This window comes from Macrobrachium rosenbergii, chromosome 55, assembly GCF_040412425.1.
Source record: "Macrobrachium rosenbergii isolate ZJJX-2024 chromosome 55, ASM4041242v1, whole genome shotgun sequence".
Classification (NCBI taxonomy): Eukaryota; Metazoa; Arthropoda; class Malacostraca; order Decapoda; family Palaemonidae; genus Macrobrachium; species Macrobrachium rosenbergii.
Genome location: NC_089795.1, coordinates 18,090,668 through 18,104,745, shown reverse-complemented (window position 1 = coordinate 18,104,745; position 14,078 = coordinate 18,090,668). Strand labels below are relative to the sequence as shown.

General features: G+C 38.8%; 1 protein-coding gene across 3 annotated transcripts in view; it reads right to left on the bottom strand.

The window, feature by feature from the left end:
• Positions 1-14,078, bottom strand: part of LOC136835492 (ATP-dependent RNA helicase DDX54) — a 241,468-nt gene that overhangs the window by 195,845 nt on the left and 31,545 nt on the right. For all 3 annotated transcript variants that reach the window (XM_067099067.1, XM_067099068.1, XM_067099069.1), the window contains exon 3: positions 7,385-7,462. In XM_067099067.1, coding sequence (XP_066955168.1) covers positions 7,385-7,462 — 78 coding nt within the window. The remainder of the gene's footprint in view (positions 1-7,384; positions 7,463-14,078) is intronic.

Genomic DNA, 14,078 nt, shown 5'->3' with positions numbered 1-14,078 from the left:
ATTGTTGCTGCTGTCCAGCAAATCTGGTTGATCTCAGCAGATAATGGGAATCAGGGATCAATTGTGAATGTGACTGATTGATGTGTCTATTAAAACTGGCATTACAACATCTAGGTTATTGACACTCTAATAAAATTAAATAGGAAACTAAAAATAAATAAGTTTAACAGGAGTTTCACATGAAAAATATTTAAAAATATATATGATCATATCTTTTAAATTATATTATCACATACACATACTTTATATATATATATATATATATATATATATATATATATATATATATATATATAATATATATATATATATATATACAATCTAAATTTTGTTGAGGAGGCCCGCCTCCCTCACAAAGATATATAACTGCTCTATATTACAATTCTCCCCCCAAGAATTGTACCTGGATAAAATGTCCTCCGTCATGTTCCCAGACAGGAAACTACGTCTTAGATTCCCAAGACTAGGGCATTCGACCAGTCAAGGGCACAATACAATCATTGCAGAATAGAGAATTTTCCCCTGACATCAAGAACCCATCAGTCTTGTGTGTTCAATCCTTAAACTGCACATCATCATTTCTTATCATTTCTTATCTCCTTGGCATATAGGGATATGACTAAGGAGATACTGATGGCATAATACTGCGGAACTTTTGATTTGTTTCAATTCCTTCACAAAGGGACTGCCAAAGGTTTTTCATTTCCTAACCAACAAGTGGATAGACATTCTGATATGGTAATAGGCATCTTCCAGGTTTTGGGGAGGTAACTGCTGACTTAGCAAGTTGATCTACTTGCTCATTCCCAAGAATCCCAACATGGGAAGGCACCCACCAAAAGTTTACTTCTTTACCTCTTCTTATCACTAAAAGCCAACATTCCAATATCTCTAAAATCAGAGGGCTAGAGTTAAAAGATTCCAAAGACTGAAGAACACTTCTTGAGTCACAATATATAGTAAAACTATTTCCATTCTGAGTTAAAATTTCCTTTAAGGCCTTTAACATTGCATTCAATTCTGCTGTAAAAATAGATGCACCAAACGACAATCCCCCACTTCTTTCTGTATCAGGGAAGGCCACTCCAAAGCTGATGCCAGCATTTGACTTTGAGCCATTTGTGAAAACTGCGACGGAGCTATCATGTTCAGAGGAATGATCTACAAATATTGTTCTCATTGCCTCATTGGACATTTCTGCTTTCATCAGATTAAAATATCTAAAACATTATACCTCTGGAAAGTTCCAGGGGAGGCTAACCAAATATCTAGCTGTTAAAGTCTCTGCCTTTGGCAAATTTAATTGACTGGTTACCATTTTACTCCAAAAGCAAATGGTTGGGGTTGCCTGGGGTGATTTTCATAGAATTGCCAATACCTTTCATTTCTGATACAAATGCTGGGCTTAGGGAGCTCTGCTGGTATTAAGGAACAGCACGGTGGCAACTTTGCATTGTGGCCTGCTCAAACCAGTCCAAGTACATCCTCACTAACAGGTCTCCCAGGACTGGGGAGATCATCCCTCCTTGTATGTTGACGTGGCTGTTGTCACTCATGACAACACCCGGGTGGCCTATTAGGAGGTGCTGAAAGTACTGGAGAGCCAGCCATGCTGCTTCCATCTTGGGATATTGATGTGCTCTACCTTTTACTTGGGACCAACTTCCCCGAAATGCATTTTCCTTCGGGGTGTGGGCCCTATCTTTTCAAGAGGCACTAAGAACACCACCAGCCCTGGGGAAGGTTGCTGGGTGGCACTCCTGATCTCAGGTTGACTGGACTTCTCTACTCCATTAGGTCTCCCTTTACTCTCCCAGTCACTTCCATGGGCTGTGATTGGTTTTCCCTCGGTTACTGCCAGGTCTCTTTCATCCGCCACAGTGGAGACTAGAGATGCGCTCTGCCCCTAGGAAGAAGCTTCTTGAGGGAATCAGATGGCCTAAGAGGATCTGCCTCTTCCTTGCCAGCTGGGGTGTCTTGGCAGGGAAGCCATGGGGGATGTTCTGCCGGTAGGTTTCGCCCTCCTTTGATGGGAAGGCTTTTGCCATCTCTATATCTAACATATACCCCAAACAGCTGATGTTCTTGTTGGGGGCCAACCCCTATGTGTGCCAGTTGACTACTCTACCCAGTATCTGACACAGGATCAGGATCATGTCCCTGGCCCCCTCTGCCTCTTCCTGAGAGGGTGAAAGGATTAGCCAGCTAGAGATATACCACCTCAGTTGGATGCCCTTGGAGTGTGCCCAGGCAGACACTAGCTGGAACCCTCTGGTGAAGACCAGGGTCACCGGTGCTAGATCGAGGCAGAAACACCTGAACTGGTATGTCACTCCCTTAAGTGTGTAAGGGGGTGTGGAGGTAAATGTCCTGCAGATCCACCAAGACCATCAAGCCCTCCTTTCTCATGGACACCAACGCCAACTGGGACATTTCCATGGAGAAGGAAGTCTTATAGGAACCTGCTGAGTGCTGACAGGTCAATCGCTCGATGACGAGGAGACGTCAGAGCTTCCTGTTGTTCGGAACACCACTGTCTCAACTCTAGTTGTGTACCTGTAGGAAAAACAGGGGGACCACCATTAAAGACCCTCCTTTATCCAAGGTGGGTCAATTATCTGGACTTCCAAGTGACTAAGCCTTGCAGAGCCAGCAAGACAAATAGTAATAGTTAACCTGAGGAAATGGCATGGCTCCCAAGGAATATGTAAACACTGTTCCATTTTTGACAAAGCCAACCCCCCAAAATTTAACTAAGGAGTTTGATACCACTAAGCACAAAATTATTTACGCATTAAGAAAATTCTAGTCATACTTCCTTAAAAGTATCCATTAACTGATGGGGTGATACCACTTACAAATGAGTATCTATACATGCCAAGGAAAATAATTGCCCAATTTCCTCAAGTGTACCTCATTAACATGTGGGTTCCATACCCCTTATGCACAAGTATTTATATGTTACATAAAATTCTATTCAAATTTCCTTAAAAGTTGACCATTAAGTGATGGTTTTTACACAAAAGCATTTATACATGTCAAGGAAAATCACAGTCAAATTTCCTTGGATGTTCATCAACTGATGGGTCTTGATATTTACAAACCCCAAAAAGAAAAAGGCAAAATTTCATTTGAAGGAACAAACTAAGAAAAAGGGGAAAGGAATACTAAAGGTTCTCCCTCCAAGTACAGTTCCTCTGGTCCCAGGGTCTTCTTCAGGAGGTGCTCTGACGGGGTTCTCCTGCCACTTACCGGGTTGCTTTGACAACAGACTCTGTTCCGGTGTATGACCCATCCTCAGTGATCAGCTCTACATCTCGAAGTGTGTCCCCCTTCCGATTGGCCTTGTCTGTTCTCTCCTCCTGGAGGAGGGTGGGGTTCCTCTACTAACATTGCTCCTGGATGTTATCTATCCACCAAAGGAGAGAAAGAAAGGGGGTGGGGGGAGAGGGAGGAGGGAGTCAGGGGAAGGTGGAGGGCTCACCCACAGGAAACTCACGTGGACCGCCATGCTGGAATCTTATACCTCGAAGGATGTCTAACCTCGCTGAGCTGTTTGTACCCACTCCATCTGTCAGGCACAGGTTATTCCTCAGACACTGACAATGGGGAACAAAGGTAGAAGCAAGAGACATGTGGGGGGGGGAGGAGAGAAGGCACATCACAGCTTCTCTAGGGGGATACTGCTGTTCATATGCCTCCTATTCTGAAGAGCCTGGTATCCCTCACACTCAACGCACGTATTGTCCCTCAAATGTTTCTCCCCTCACACGAACAACAACTGAGTGCGGATCTCCCTCTATCAGGGCCATAAATTATTCCACGCCTTACCCTCACAACACCTGAAATTGGGCTTATTTTCTCCAAAGTAGCCATAATGACACAGGGGCTCACAATAATAGTGAGACACACATAACTCACAGCACAGACAAAGGTCAGCCAAGTGGCTCGCACACCACAGACAAAGAAAGCATATTAATGACTTCGTGCCCAAAAATCTCACAAATTTCTATTAATTGTTCATTTACTTGGCTACCAGAGAGGTACCCAGACAAAACAGGGAACTGTATGCAGCAGAATACACAAGAATATCCCGCACACATGCACACACAAAGAAAAACCTGCCATGAAAACGGGAGATCGTCACAAGATAACCGGTTGCTCAGATGGCTGACAAAACAGTGGAAGAGGCAGGGCAAATGAGGTTGTGTCAGGTTGTTGGCCTTGGCAAAAAGATTTTGTTTTTAAGTTATGACAGACACGTCATTTATAATAAAGGCAGGGGTTTATATTCCCATCAGAACAACTGATGTTTTTGTTCCTATTGTCAGTTAGAGAGATCCTGAGTAAACAAAGCAAAAAAAAAAGGGCAACAGCTAACAGCCTCACTATAGCTGATTCACTTAAGGTAGATTCTTGGGCCTATGAGAAGTTTGTTTGGTGGCCTCTGATTGGCAGGTACCGGGATGTAGGTGACTCGCTCACTGTCTCATTTTTACGTATGTAGCTCAGAAAACTAGCAATATGTTTATATATTTCTCCATTTATCTCACGTTTTGAACAAGATAGGAAAGTTTTGGTCATACCATAGGATTCGGTATTAATTGTACCACTGAATATGATTTCCTGAAATCGATAAGATAAAACACAAAGGAATTACGAGTAAAAGTGAAGAGAGAGGCATTTAATTCTTTATACCTGTTTTTACTTATCATCGGATTTTGCATCATTCATGCAATCAAGATAAAATAAAACTTGTGTTTTCATACAATAAATTCACCCTGAATACTCTGGTGCTTTCAGGTTTTAGATGCGTGTGATATGTGAAGAGAAAATGAAGAATATGTCTTATTATGTTGCATCCGTTCTTGACGCAGTTTGCCAAGAGACGGTGATGATGATCTGCCTGACACTGCATTGGTCCTCTCAGCCGTTGACAGTTGCCAATTAGTGATACGAGAAGTTTGCAGTTTCGGCAATATTTGCTGTGTTACTGTCATACATTTTCTGTAAATAAATGCATAGAATTTCCATTATGACTGTCGAACATTTTCACTCCAGTATTATACTGTATATGTCTGCATGTCTGGACATATTTGATACAAAAAAAAAAATAATCAGATGGATGCATCTGGATGTGTTGGGTTCAATTTAGTCTAGAAATTTGCATATACGAGTATACTATAGACTACATGATAAATAACAGGCCTACATAATGATGAGTTCATTATTATGGCGGCTCATTTCTCTGGTCAATAACATCAAAAGCTTATTTTTCATATGTTCATTCAATAAACAAAAGTACATTTTTTATTTCTTACCATAAAAATTGTTGGCGATCTCTAAATTGAAGCCAGCACATCCAGATGCATCCATCTGATTATTTTTTTATTTTTTCGTATCAGATATGTCCAGACATACAGACATATACAGTATAATACTGGAGTGAAAATGTTCAACAGTCATAATGGGAATTCTATGAATTTATTTACGGAATATGTAATAACAATAATACAGCAAATATTGCCGAAACTGCAAACTTCTCATATCGCTAATTGGCAACTGTCAATGGCTGAGAGGACCAATGCACTGTCGGGCAGATCATCATCACCGTCTCTTGGCAAACTGGGTAAGAACGGATGCAACATAATAAAACATATTCTTCATTTTCTCTTCACATATCACACACATCTAAAATCTGAAAGCACCAGAGTATTCAGGGTGAATTTACTGTATGAAAACACAAGTTTTATTTTATCTTGATCGCATGAATGATGCAAAATCCGATAAGTAAAAACAGGTATTAAGATAAATGCTTCTCACTTCACTTTTACTCGTTGTAATTCCTTTGTGTTTGCTCTTATTGATTTCAGGAAATCATATTTAGTGGTACAATTAATACTGAATCGTATGGTATGGCCAAAACTTTCCTATCTTGTTCAAAACTTGAGATAAATGAAGAAATATATAAACATGTTGCTAGTTTTCTGAGCTACATATGTAAAAATGAGACAGTGAGTGAGTCGCCTACATCCCAGTACCAACCAATCAGAGGTCGCCAAACAAACGTCTCGTAGGCCCAAGAATCTACCTTAAGTGAATCAGCTATAGTGAATGAACAGAGTACACACAAAATGGCCACAAGAAAAACTCTGACGATAACTAAAACATTCAATACACACCTGGTGGAAAACAGGTGAACTAGACAGTTATACAGGTCAGCCAAGGGATCTTTGTTTTGAATGCTGACTTCACCTACCCGCTCAAAGACATAGCTACCTTTAGTAGCAGGTATATTTATCACAAACAACTTGGGTCTTGTTGGGACACGCGAGAAGCGGTGCTTTCAACATGGTATGGCCGTTGGCTGGGTCTTGTTGGGCAATAAGGATGCAAATCCCACGCCTGACAAAGGCTGGGACCCATCATTGTATATTGCATCACGCAACCCTGTACGTCTTATATGTTCTATTGCATGTTATTATGATATTTGAGTAAACATACCAAGTATTTACAAGTTTGTATCTTTTACAAAGTCCAAGGAGGAGGTAGTTCTATTATTGGAGGAAATTTAATAATGATATTTTTCAACTCAAACAGTCTACTAGCTCTGAGAAGGGTGATGAGTGACTGTTTATAAATACATCTTGTTTATAAAAAAAGTTTTTGTTGGTGAATCACTTGATTGTAATTTTACTGCAATACACATTATTACCACTAATAATAGGTCACAATGAAGATTTAGAAATGGTTCATTAAATTCAATTTTGATAGAAGAGTTTGGGGAAGATTTAAAGCTCCAGACCATATTGCAAGTCCCTGGATCTAGACTTTTCAAAGTTTTATCTGAGGTTGAACTTTATATCTGACATCTATAGTCTAAAATAGTTATAACAATTGCTTGTTACAACAATATTATAGTTTGTCTGTCAGCTCTTCAATTTTTGAGAATCTGATTATCTAAATACTTAATTCTTTAATTTGTCTTTTAAATACTGCATTTGCTGGCATATTACACACATCTCTATTATACAAGAATATTTGGTGAAAACTCATGTGTAGGAAAACACATAATCTATGTTGGCAATGAACCAAAAAACTTTCAGCTGCCCTATTCCCATGTCCTTTGGTAGAGGATATGCCATCTAGCTTGAATTTAATGTTGTCACAATGCCTTTATTCCTTCTGCACCAAGGGTATAAACTCTCAGGAAATTCTATGGTACAAATGTCTAGGGAATACAGACGACCTAGGTAGGTTGCTGTTTACATCTCTCCAATTCATGCAAAGATCTAAATACGTCAAGGCTATTTTAATCATAAGAATATTAAATAACATCTATACTTTTCAAACATGAATGCATGACAGGTTATTAGGAACATACCTTACGCTGGATTGGAGTTGGGACTTTGTACCCTTTCTTCATTACTCCCTTAAACACTGGTTTACTTAACCCCATCATCTGCAAAAAAAAAAACATAAATAATTATAGAAAACAAGCACAAAATCAATTTCTCAAAAATTGTCAATAATCCTACTCATATTATCCAAAAACAATCTGGTTGCCAATCTTGCTTCTGCAAAATTCTTGTAAGTTATTCTGAACAATTTATTCACAGAATTCAATCTTGGAAATGTACACTCTGGATTTAAGCACCTCAGAAATTAAGGCCTGGACATTCAGATGTGCTATCACTATCAATGTTAATTGAAAATGTCAAACTATTTGTGAAATTGTTCATGCAGAGAAAGTGACTATATGCATAGCAGGCACCAGTCAACTTCTGTGATCATAAGCATTAATGTTACCTGTAAGGCTGGTTGGTTGGTTCTTTCATTTTAACTCAAATACTGAAACTTTTTAAAAATCATGTCTTTTTCAAACCAGCAATGACCTAGACCTACTGTCCCAAATTTCTGAACTCCACAAAAAGTGTGGAAAGAGGTGGCTTGGCAGATGCTACCTGGCCATCATGAAAAATAAGACTCCTTCGGTTCAAAATGACAGAAAACAAAATATTAATAACAAATGAAAGTAAAGTACCTAGTACATAGTAGAGAGAGAGAGAGAGAGAAAAAAAGTACAGTACAAGTAGAGAGAGAGAGAGAGAGAGAGAGAGAGAGAGAGAGAGAGAGAGAGAGAGAGAGAGAGAGAAAAGAGTACAACAAAACAGGAAGTCAAAGTCATTTGCAAATTTCCTAACATCACAAAAGAATGGATATAAAGGACCCTAAATATGGGAGCAATATTATAAAACTACCAAATTTTATATAAGGATAATTTGTATTCTTCCTAGAAATACAAACCAGAGCCTCATTGAAGCTTGGTGGTAGGCAGGTCGGTGGTGAGGCAACACTCAATCAATCACTTGTCAGTAACCTGTCACTTTTTCCTTCAGCAAACACAAGACACTCTGCAGAGTTGGTTGAAGAGAACTATGATAAAAGGCCCTGGTTTGTAATGTATCTAAGAAAAATACAAATTATCTTTAAAACCTGGTATTTCTTCCTATGAAAATACAGTGAACCGATGCCATTTATAAGGATGAAACTTACTCCTTCAGTAAGATGACTGTCTAACAAAACTGACTGGTACTATTCTGAAAGCTTTAGAGCATGAGAGGTTCTGTATCTCAGCCACATCCTGTAAAGCCTCTGCTAATAGCAAAAGACTGGAGGGACAACCTAACATCCAACTAGAATTGTCAGATTCTCAGTCATCTGAATGAGGGGAAGACTGACTCCTGTAACCTCTTATACACCGCACTGAACTATAATCTAGGACAGGTCCATGGAATCCTATTCCCTACTACAGAACTGGAAATAGTCCAGTAAGTGGCAATATTATCAACTAGGGATGAATTATTGCACTCTGGACAACTGCCAACTTCCAAACCAAATGAGCTGGAGAAAACAAATCATCAGATCCAAGTCACTGGAAAGATGATCAGTTGCATGGCTCTCCCCTGCCCCCACCTGTACAAGCAAACATGAGCTGGGTTGACCAACTGCAAGAAAGGGTGTAGAGGAGGGAAAGTGACCTGGAATCCAAGGCACCTCTTCACCAGCCTAAATCGTACCATGTGCCTTAAGTGGGATGCAAACCTGTCTGAAAGAGGTTACAAAACCTAGACAATGGCTAAGCAACTACTACTGTAGGAGCAGTGAGAGTGTCCAGGAATTTACAGGTGGTCGCATGTGGAAAAAGGAAGGACACCTGCCACTCAGCATCCTGCCCTAAATACTCAAAACTGACGTTTGCCTAAATGGAGTTGGGAGTTACCCAAAACCCATTACTAGAAGAGTGGAAACTAGGCCATTTCTTTGAAAAAAGATGGTAAATTCTGTTCAAAAGTCATGGAGTAAGAAAGGAAGGAATCATGCTTCACTTCTGCTAGGCAGGAAGGCAAACCATGATCTGACCAAACTGCCAGGACAGAAACACCAAGCATACAACTACAGTTGTTCTATTGGAAACCTTTCCAGCAAAGATGATTGTGAACCCACCCTCACACCTCATAGAGAGGGAATGAAATGTGTTATCTGTAAGGCATTTCATAAGGAATCATGACAAAATGACATTTTTATGATAAAGTAGTTTTATATATACTTACCCAGTAATTACTTAGCTAAGTTTCTACTCGAACTGCATCTTGAATTTTGAATTCTGTGGTAGTGATTCTTCTGTTTGTGTCAGTGTCAAGCCCCTGCCCACTTTCGGGGTAAGATAGAGGAAAAATCTAGGCAATAGCTCAAATTTTTTATGCTGAAATGTCCATGTGCGGGGAGGAGGGTGGCCTCCATCCGTAATTACTGGGTAAGTATATATAAAACTTATTTTATCATAAAAATGTCATCTTTATATAAGTAACTTACCCAGTAATTACTTGGCTGAATCCACATTGAAGGAGGGGGGGATTCATGGACATCTTGTACTCCAATCATTAATAGTGATAATGAAATGAGAAGAGGCTTAGCATTGAAACAATGCTTGTTGTTCCTTACCTGGTGAGAGAGCTGCACAGGTAGATATTGCCTCTGATTGGCGCTCATCTCAACTGAGTAGCAGCGTGGCAGTATAGTCAGGATCGCCTCCACTGAAGTGAGCGACTTCATAGCGGAGGAGTACTTCAATCGCTAACGAAGTATGAGGCAAACTTTGCAACGAAGGAGACATCTCATCATTAACAAAGCCAACAATTATATGCCCCTACTCAGAGAAACAGTCACCTAAACCACATAAAAAACACATATACATAAAACACCACCCTACACAGAAAAAACTGGTGGGCACTCTAGGTACCTTGAACCCTCCAGGCTCCCCATGAACTCAAACCCTTGCCAAGGCAAAGAGGTAGAAAAAATGGAAGTGTTGCTTCCTAAGTTCCCTTCCTGAACACTACACCAGCCACGGACAACGGTCCGAGTATACTGCAGTCTTTGTAAGTCTTGCAAATAATGCATAGCAAAAACAGACCTACATTTCCAGAATGTGGTGTATAAGATCGAAGGGAGAGAAAGATTACGCTTAAAAGCTACTGATGTAGCCACTGCTCTCACGTCGTTTGCTCTAACTTTTAGCACAGGCAGAACATTCTCTCCAATTTGAGCGAGCGCTTCGAGAATCAGGTCTCTTACGAAAAAAGATGAGCATTCTTAGACAGGCCTGGAAGGGTTCTTAATCCTTAAATGACTATTGGACGTATCATACGTCGACTAAAATTGTCTGTTGGGTGCCAAGTGGACATACCGTACGTCGACTACAAAAAATTTCAACCTTCGGTCAACTCTGACTCGACCGAAATGGTCGAAAAACGCAATTGTAAGCTAAAACTCTTACATTCTATAATATTCAATCATGTACCTTCATTTTGCAACAAATTGGAAGTCTCTAGCACAATATTTCGATTTATGGTGAATTTTTGAAAAAAACTTTTTTCTTACGCACGGGCGGTAACTCAGCCGAAAATTTCAGAAATTCTTTCGTCATTTTGTCGTAATTTTTGCACTGTTCTATATTAGCCGTTACATAAAGTTTTATATATGAAAATGTGCGCAATTTCATGTACAATACAGCAAAATACAATCCATGGTTGTAGCTTTTATCAGTTTGGAAATATTTTCATATAAACCACGATAACTGCCAAATTTTAACCTTCTGTCAACTTTGACTCGACCGAAATGGTAAAAAAACGCAATTTTAAGCTAAAACTCTTATGATCTAGTAATATTCAATCATTTACCTTCATTTTGCAACCAATTGGAAGTCTCTAGCACAATATTTCGATTTATGGTGAATTTTTTTAAAAAACTTTTTCCTTACATCCGCGCCAGAAATTCTTTCGTCACATTGTCGTAATGTTTGCACTGTTTTATATGAGTCGTTACATAAAGTTTTATATATGGAAATGTGCGCAATTTCATGTAGAATACAACAGAAAATAACTCATGGTTGTAGCTTTTATCAGTTTTGAAATATTTTCATATAAATCACGATAACTGCCAAAATTTCAAGCTTCAGTCAACTTTAACTCGACCGAAATGGTAAAAACGCAATTATAAGCTAAAACTCTTACATTCTAGTAATATTCAATCATGTACCTTCATTTGGCAACAAACTGGAAATCTCTAACACAATATTTCGATTTATGGTGAATTTCTGAAAAAAAAATTTTTTCCTTACGCTCTGCGCGCAGTAACTCGGCCAACATCTCAGAAATTCTTTTCATTCATGTTGTCGTAATGTTTGCATCGTTTTACATTAGTCGTTACATAAACTTTTATATATGAAAATGTGCGCAATTTCATGTAGAATACAACAGAAAATAGCTCATGGTTGTAGCTTTTATCAGTTTTGAAATATTTTCACATAAATCACGATAACTGCCAAAATTTCAACCTTCGGTCAACTTTAACTTGACCGAAATGGTCAAAAAACGCAATTGTAAGCTAAAACTCTTACATTCTAGTAATATTCAATCGTTTAACTTCATTTTGCAGTAAATTGGAAGTCTCTAGCACAATATTTCGATTTATGGTGAATTTCTGAAAAAAATTTTTTTCCTTACGTCTGCGTGCGGTAACTCGGCCGAACATCTCAGAAATTCTTTCGTCATGTTGTCGTAATATTTGCACCGCTTTAAATTAGTCGTTACAAAAAGTTTTATATATGAAAATGTGCGCAATTTCATGTACAATACAACAAAAAATAACTCATGGTTGTAGCTTTTATCAGTTTTGAAATATTTCCATATAAATCATGATAAATAGAAAAAATTTGACTTTCGGTCAACTTTAACTCGACCGAAATGGTCGAAAACTGCAATTGTAAGCTAAAACACTTACAGTCTAGTAATATTCAATCAATTAGCTTCATTTTTCAACAAATGGGAGTCTCTTGCACAATATTTCGATTTATGGTGAATTTTTGAAAAAACATATTTTTACGTCCGAGCATTACGAATTCATGCATCATTTTGTGATAATATTTTCTCTGTGTTGCTTTGATCGTTTTAAAATTTGTTATATACCAAAATCATCGCAATTTCGTGTACAATACAACTAAAAAAAATTAACTCATTAGCTTTAACCGTTTTGCTTACAGCGCGATTTGTATACAATTAGATAAGAGGTTTTTTTTTCGCTGTAATATATTCCAATATTTATATATGATAATGATATTTTTTCATTTCTGATGGTTGCATACTAAACTTCAGGCAATGACAAAAAAATGAGCCAAAAATGAACACTTAATCTTAAAAACTAAGCGTGCTGTGATTTTTTTAAAAAAACTTTTTTCCGCTTCGGCGCTAACTCACCGAACGCCGCCGGCATACGGGAGACGTTTTTGTAAATAGGGCTTCGGCGTTAAAGGGTTAACTGAACACCAAAGATTCCTTGCTGGGCCTCTAATCTTCTCTGTCCTCTTGATGTAATATGAACTTTCAATTTTAAAATTAATTTTTTAATACTTACCTGCAGAACTAATATGCCTGCGACAAACTTACCAACATTGAATCCTGAAAATTCAATACAAACATAAAAATACTACATGTATATGCATACACATATAATACATCCACATACCTACACCTATAAATACATATATATGAGGAACTTCAGACCCAAAACAATAGGCAACAAGCCAGTTGGTCTCTATGAAATCAGACCGCAGTCACTTGTTCCCAGTTGGTAAAGTAAAAACAACCCGATTCCCCCTAAAGCTGGGGGATCGACTGAGCTCCCTCCCACACCAAGCCATTCCTTCTTTAAGCACCAAGCCATTCCTTCTTTAAGCAAGTGCATTGACTGCCCTATTAAGCAAAAGTGGGGAGGAGGGATGGTGCCTATTAGTTCTGCAGGTAAGTATTCAAAAATTAATTGTAAAATTGAAAATTCATTTGTTTCATACTAACCTGCAGAACTAATATTTGATTGATTCCCAACATTGAAAATTGGATGGTGGGATGCAATTAATGGCACTCAAAGCAGGCTTGTTGTGTAATTCTGGCAATGAGGCTTGCGATGTCGCAGAAAGAGAAAACGTGGCTGATTGTCAGTTAGTCATCATGTCAATCCATCTGCCTAAGGTGGCCTATTAAGCTCCAGACCAGGTCAGACAACCACTCTCTCATGTCCCCTCCTCACAGACTCCGAAAGCTCAATCTCCCAGTTTTCGAGTTAAGGCAAGTGGCAATGACTGATAAGCCATGTGAACTGGCAAGTATCTGACTTCCAAACACAGACATAAAACCCTTTTCTCTCTCCGTCAGGTATTGGCAAGTATCAGACCTCCATTCACTGACATCTCATTCATGCAGCCTCTTATGTGTTGTACATCAGCATACAATTGGGATGATGAGAGACACTCATTCACACAGTTTTCATATCTCTAACCTTACATGCGAGCCAAACTCACCAAACCATACATACCTCTATTATTCTAGGTACAAGGAACAGGGAGAGAGTGAATGGTTAGGTTAACATATCACACTGCCAGCAGCAACAATGGGACCAAGCGATCTTACAGAATCATACACATACTGTACATCCCTTAAGTAATGACTAGCAAAAACACT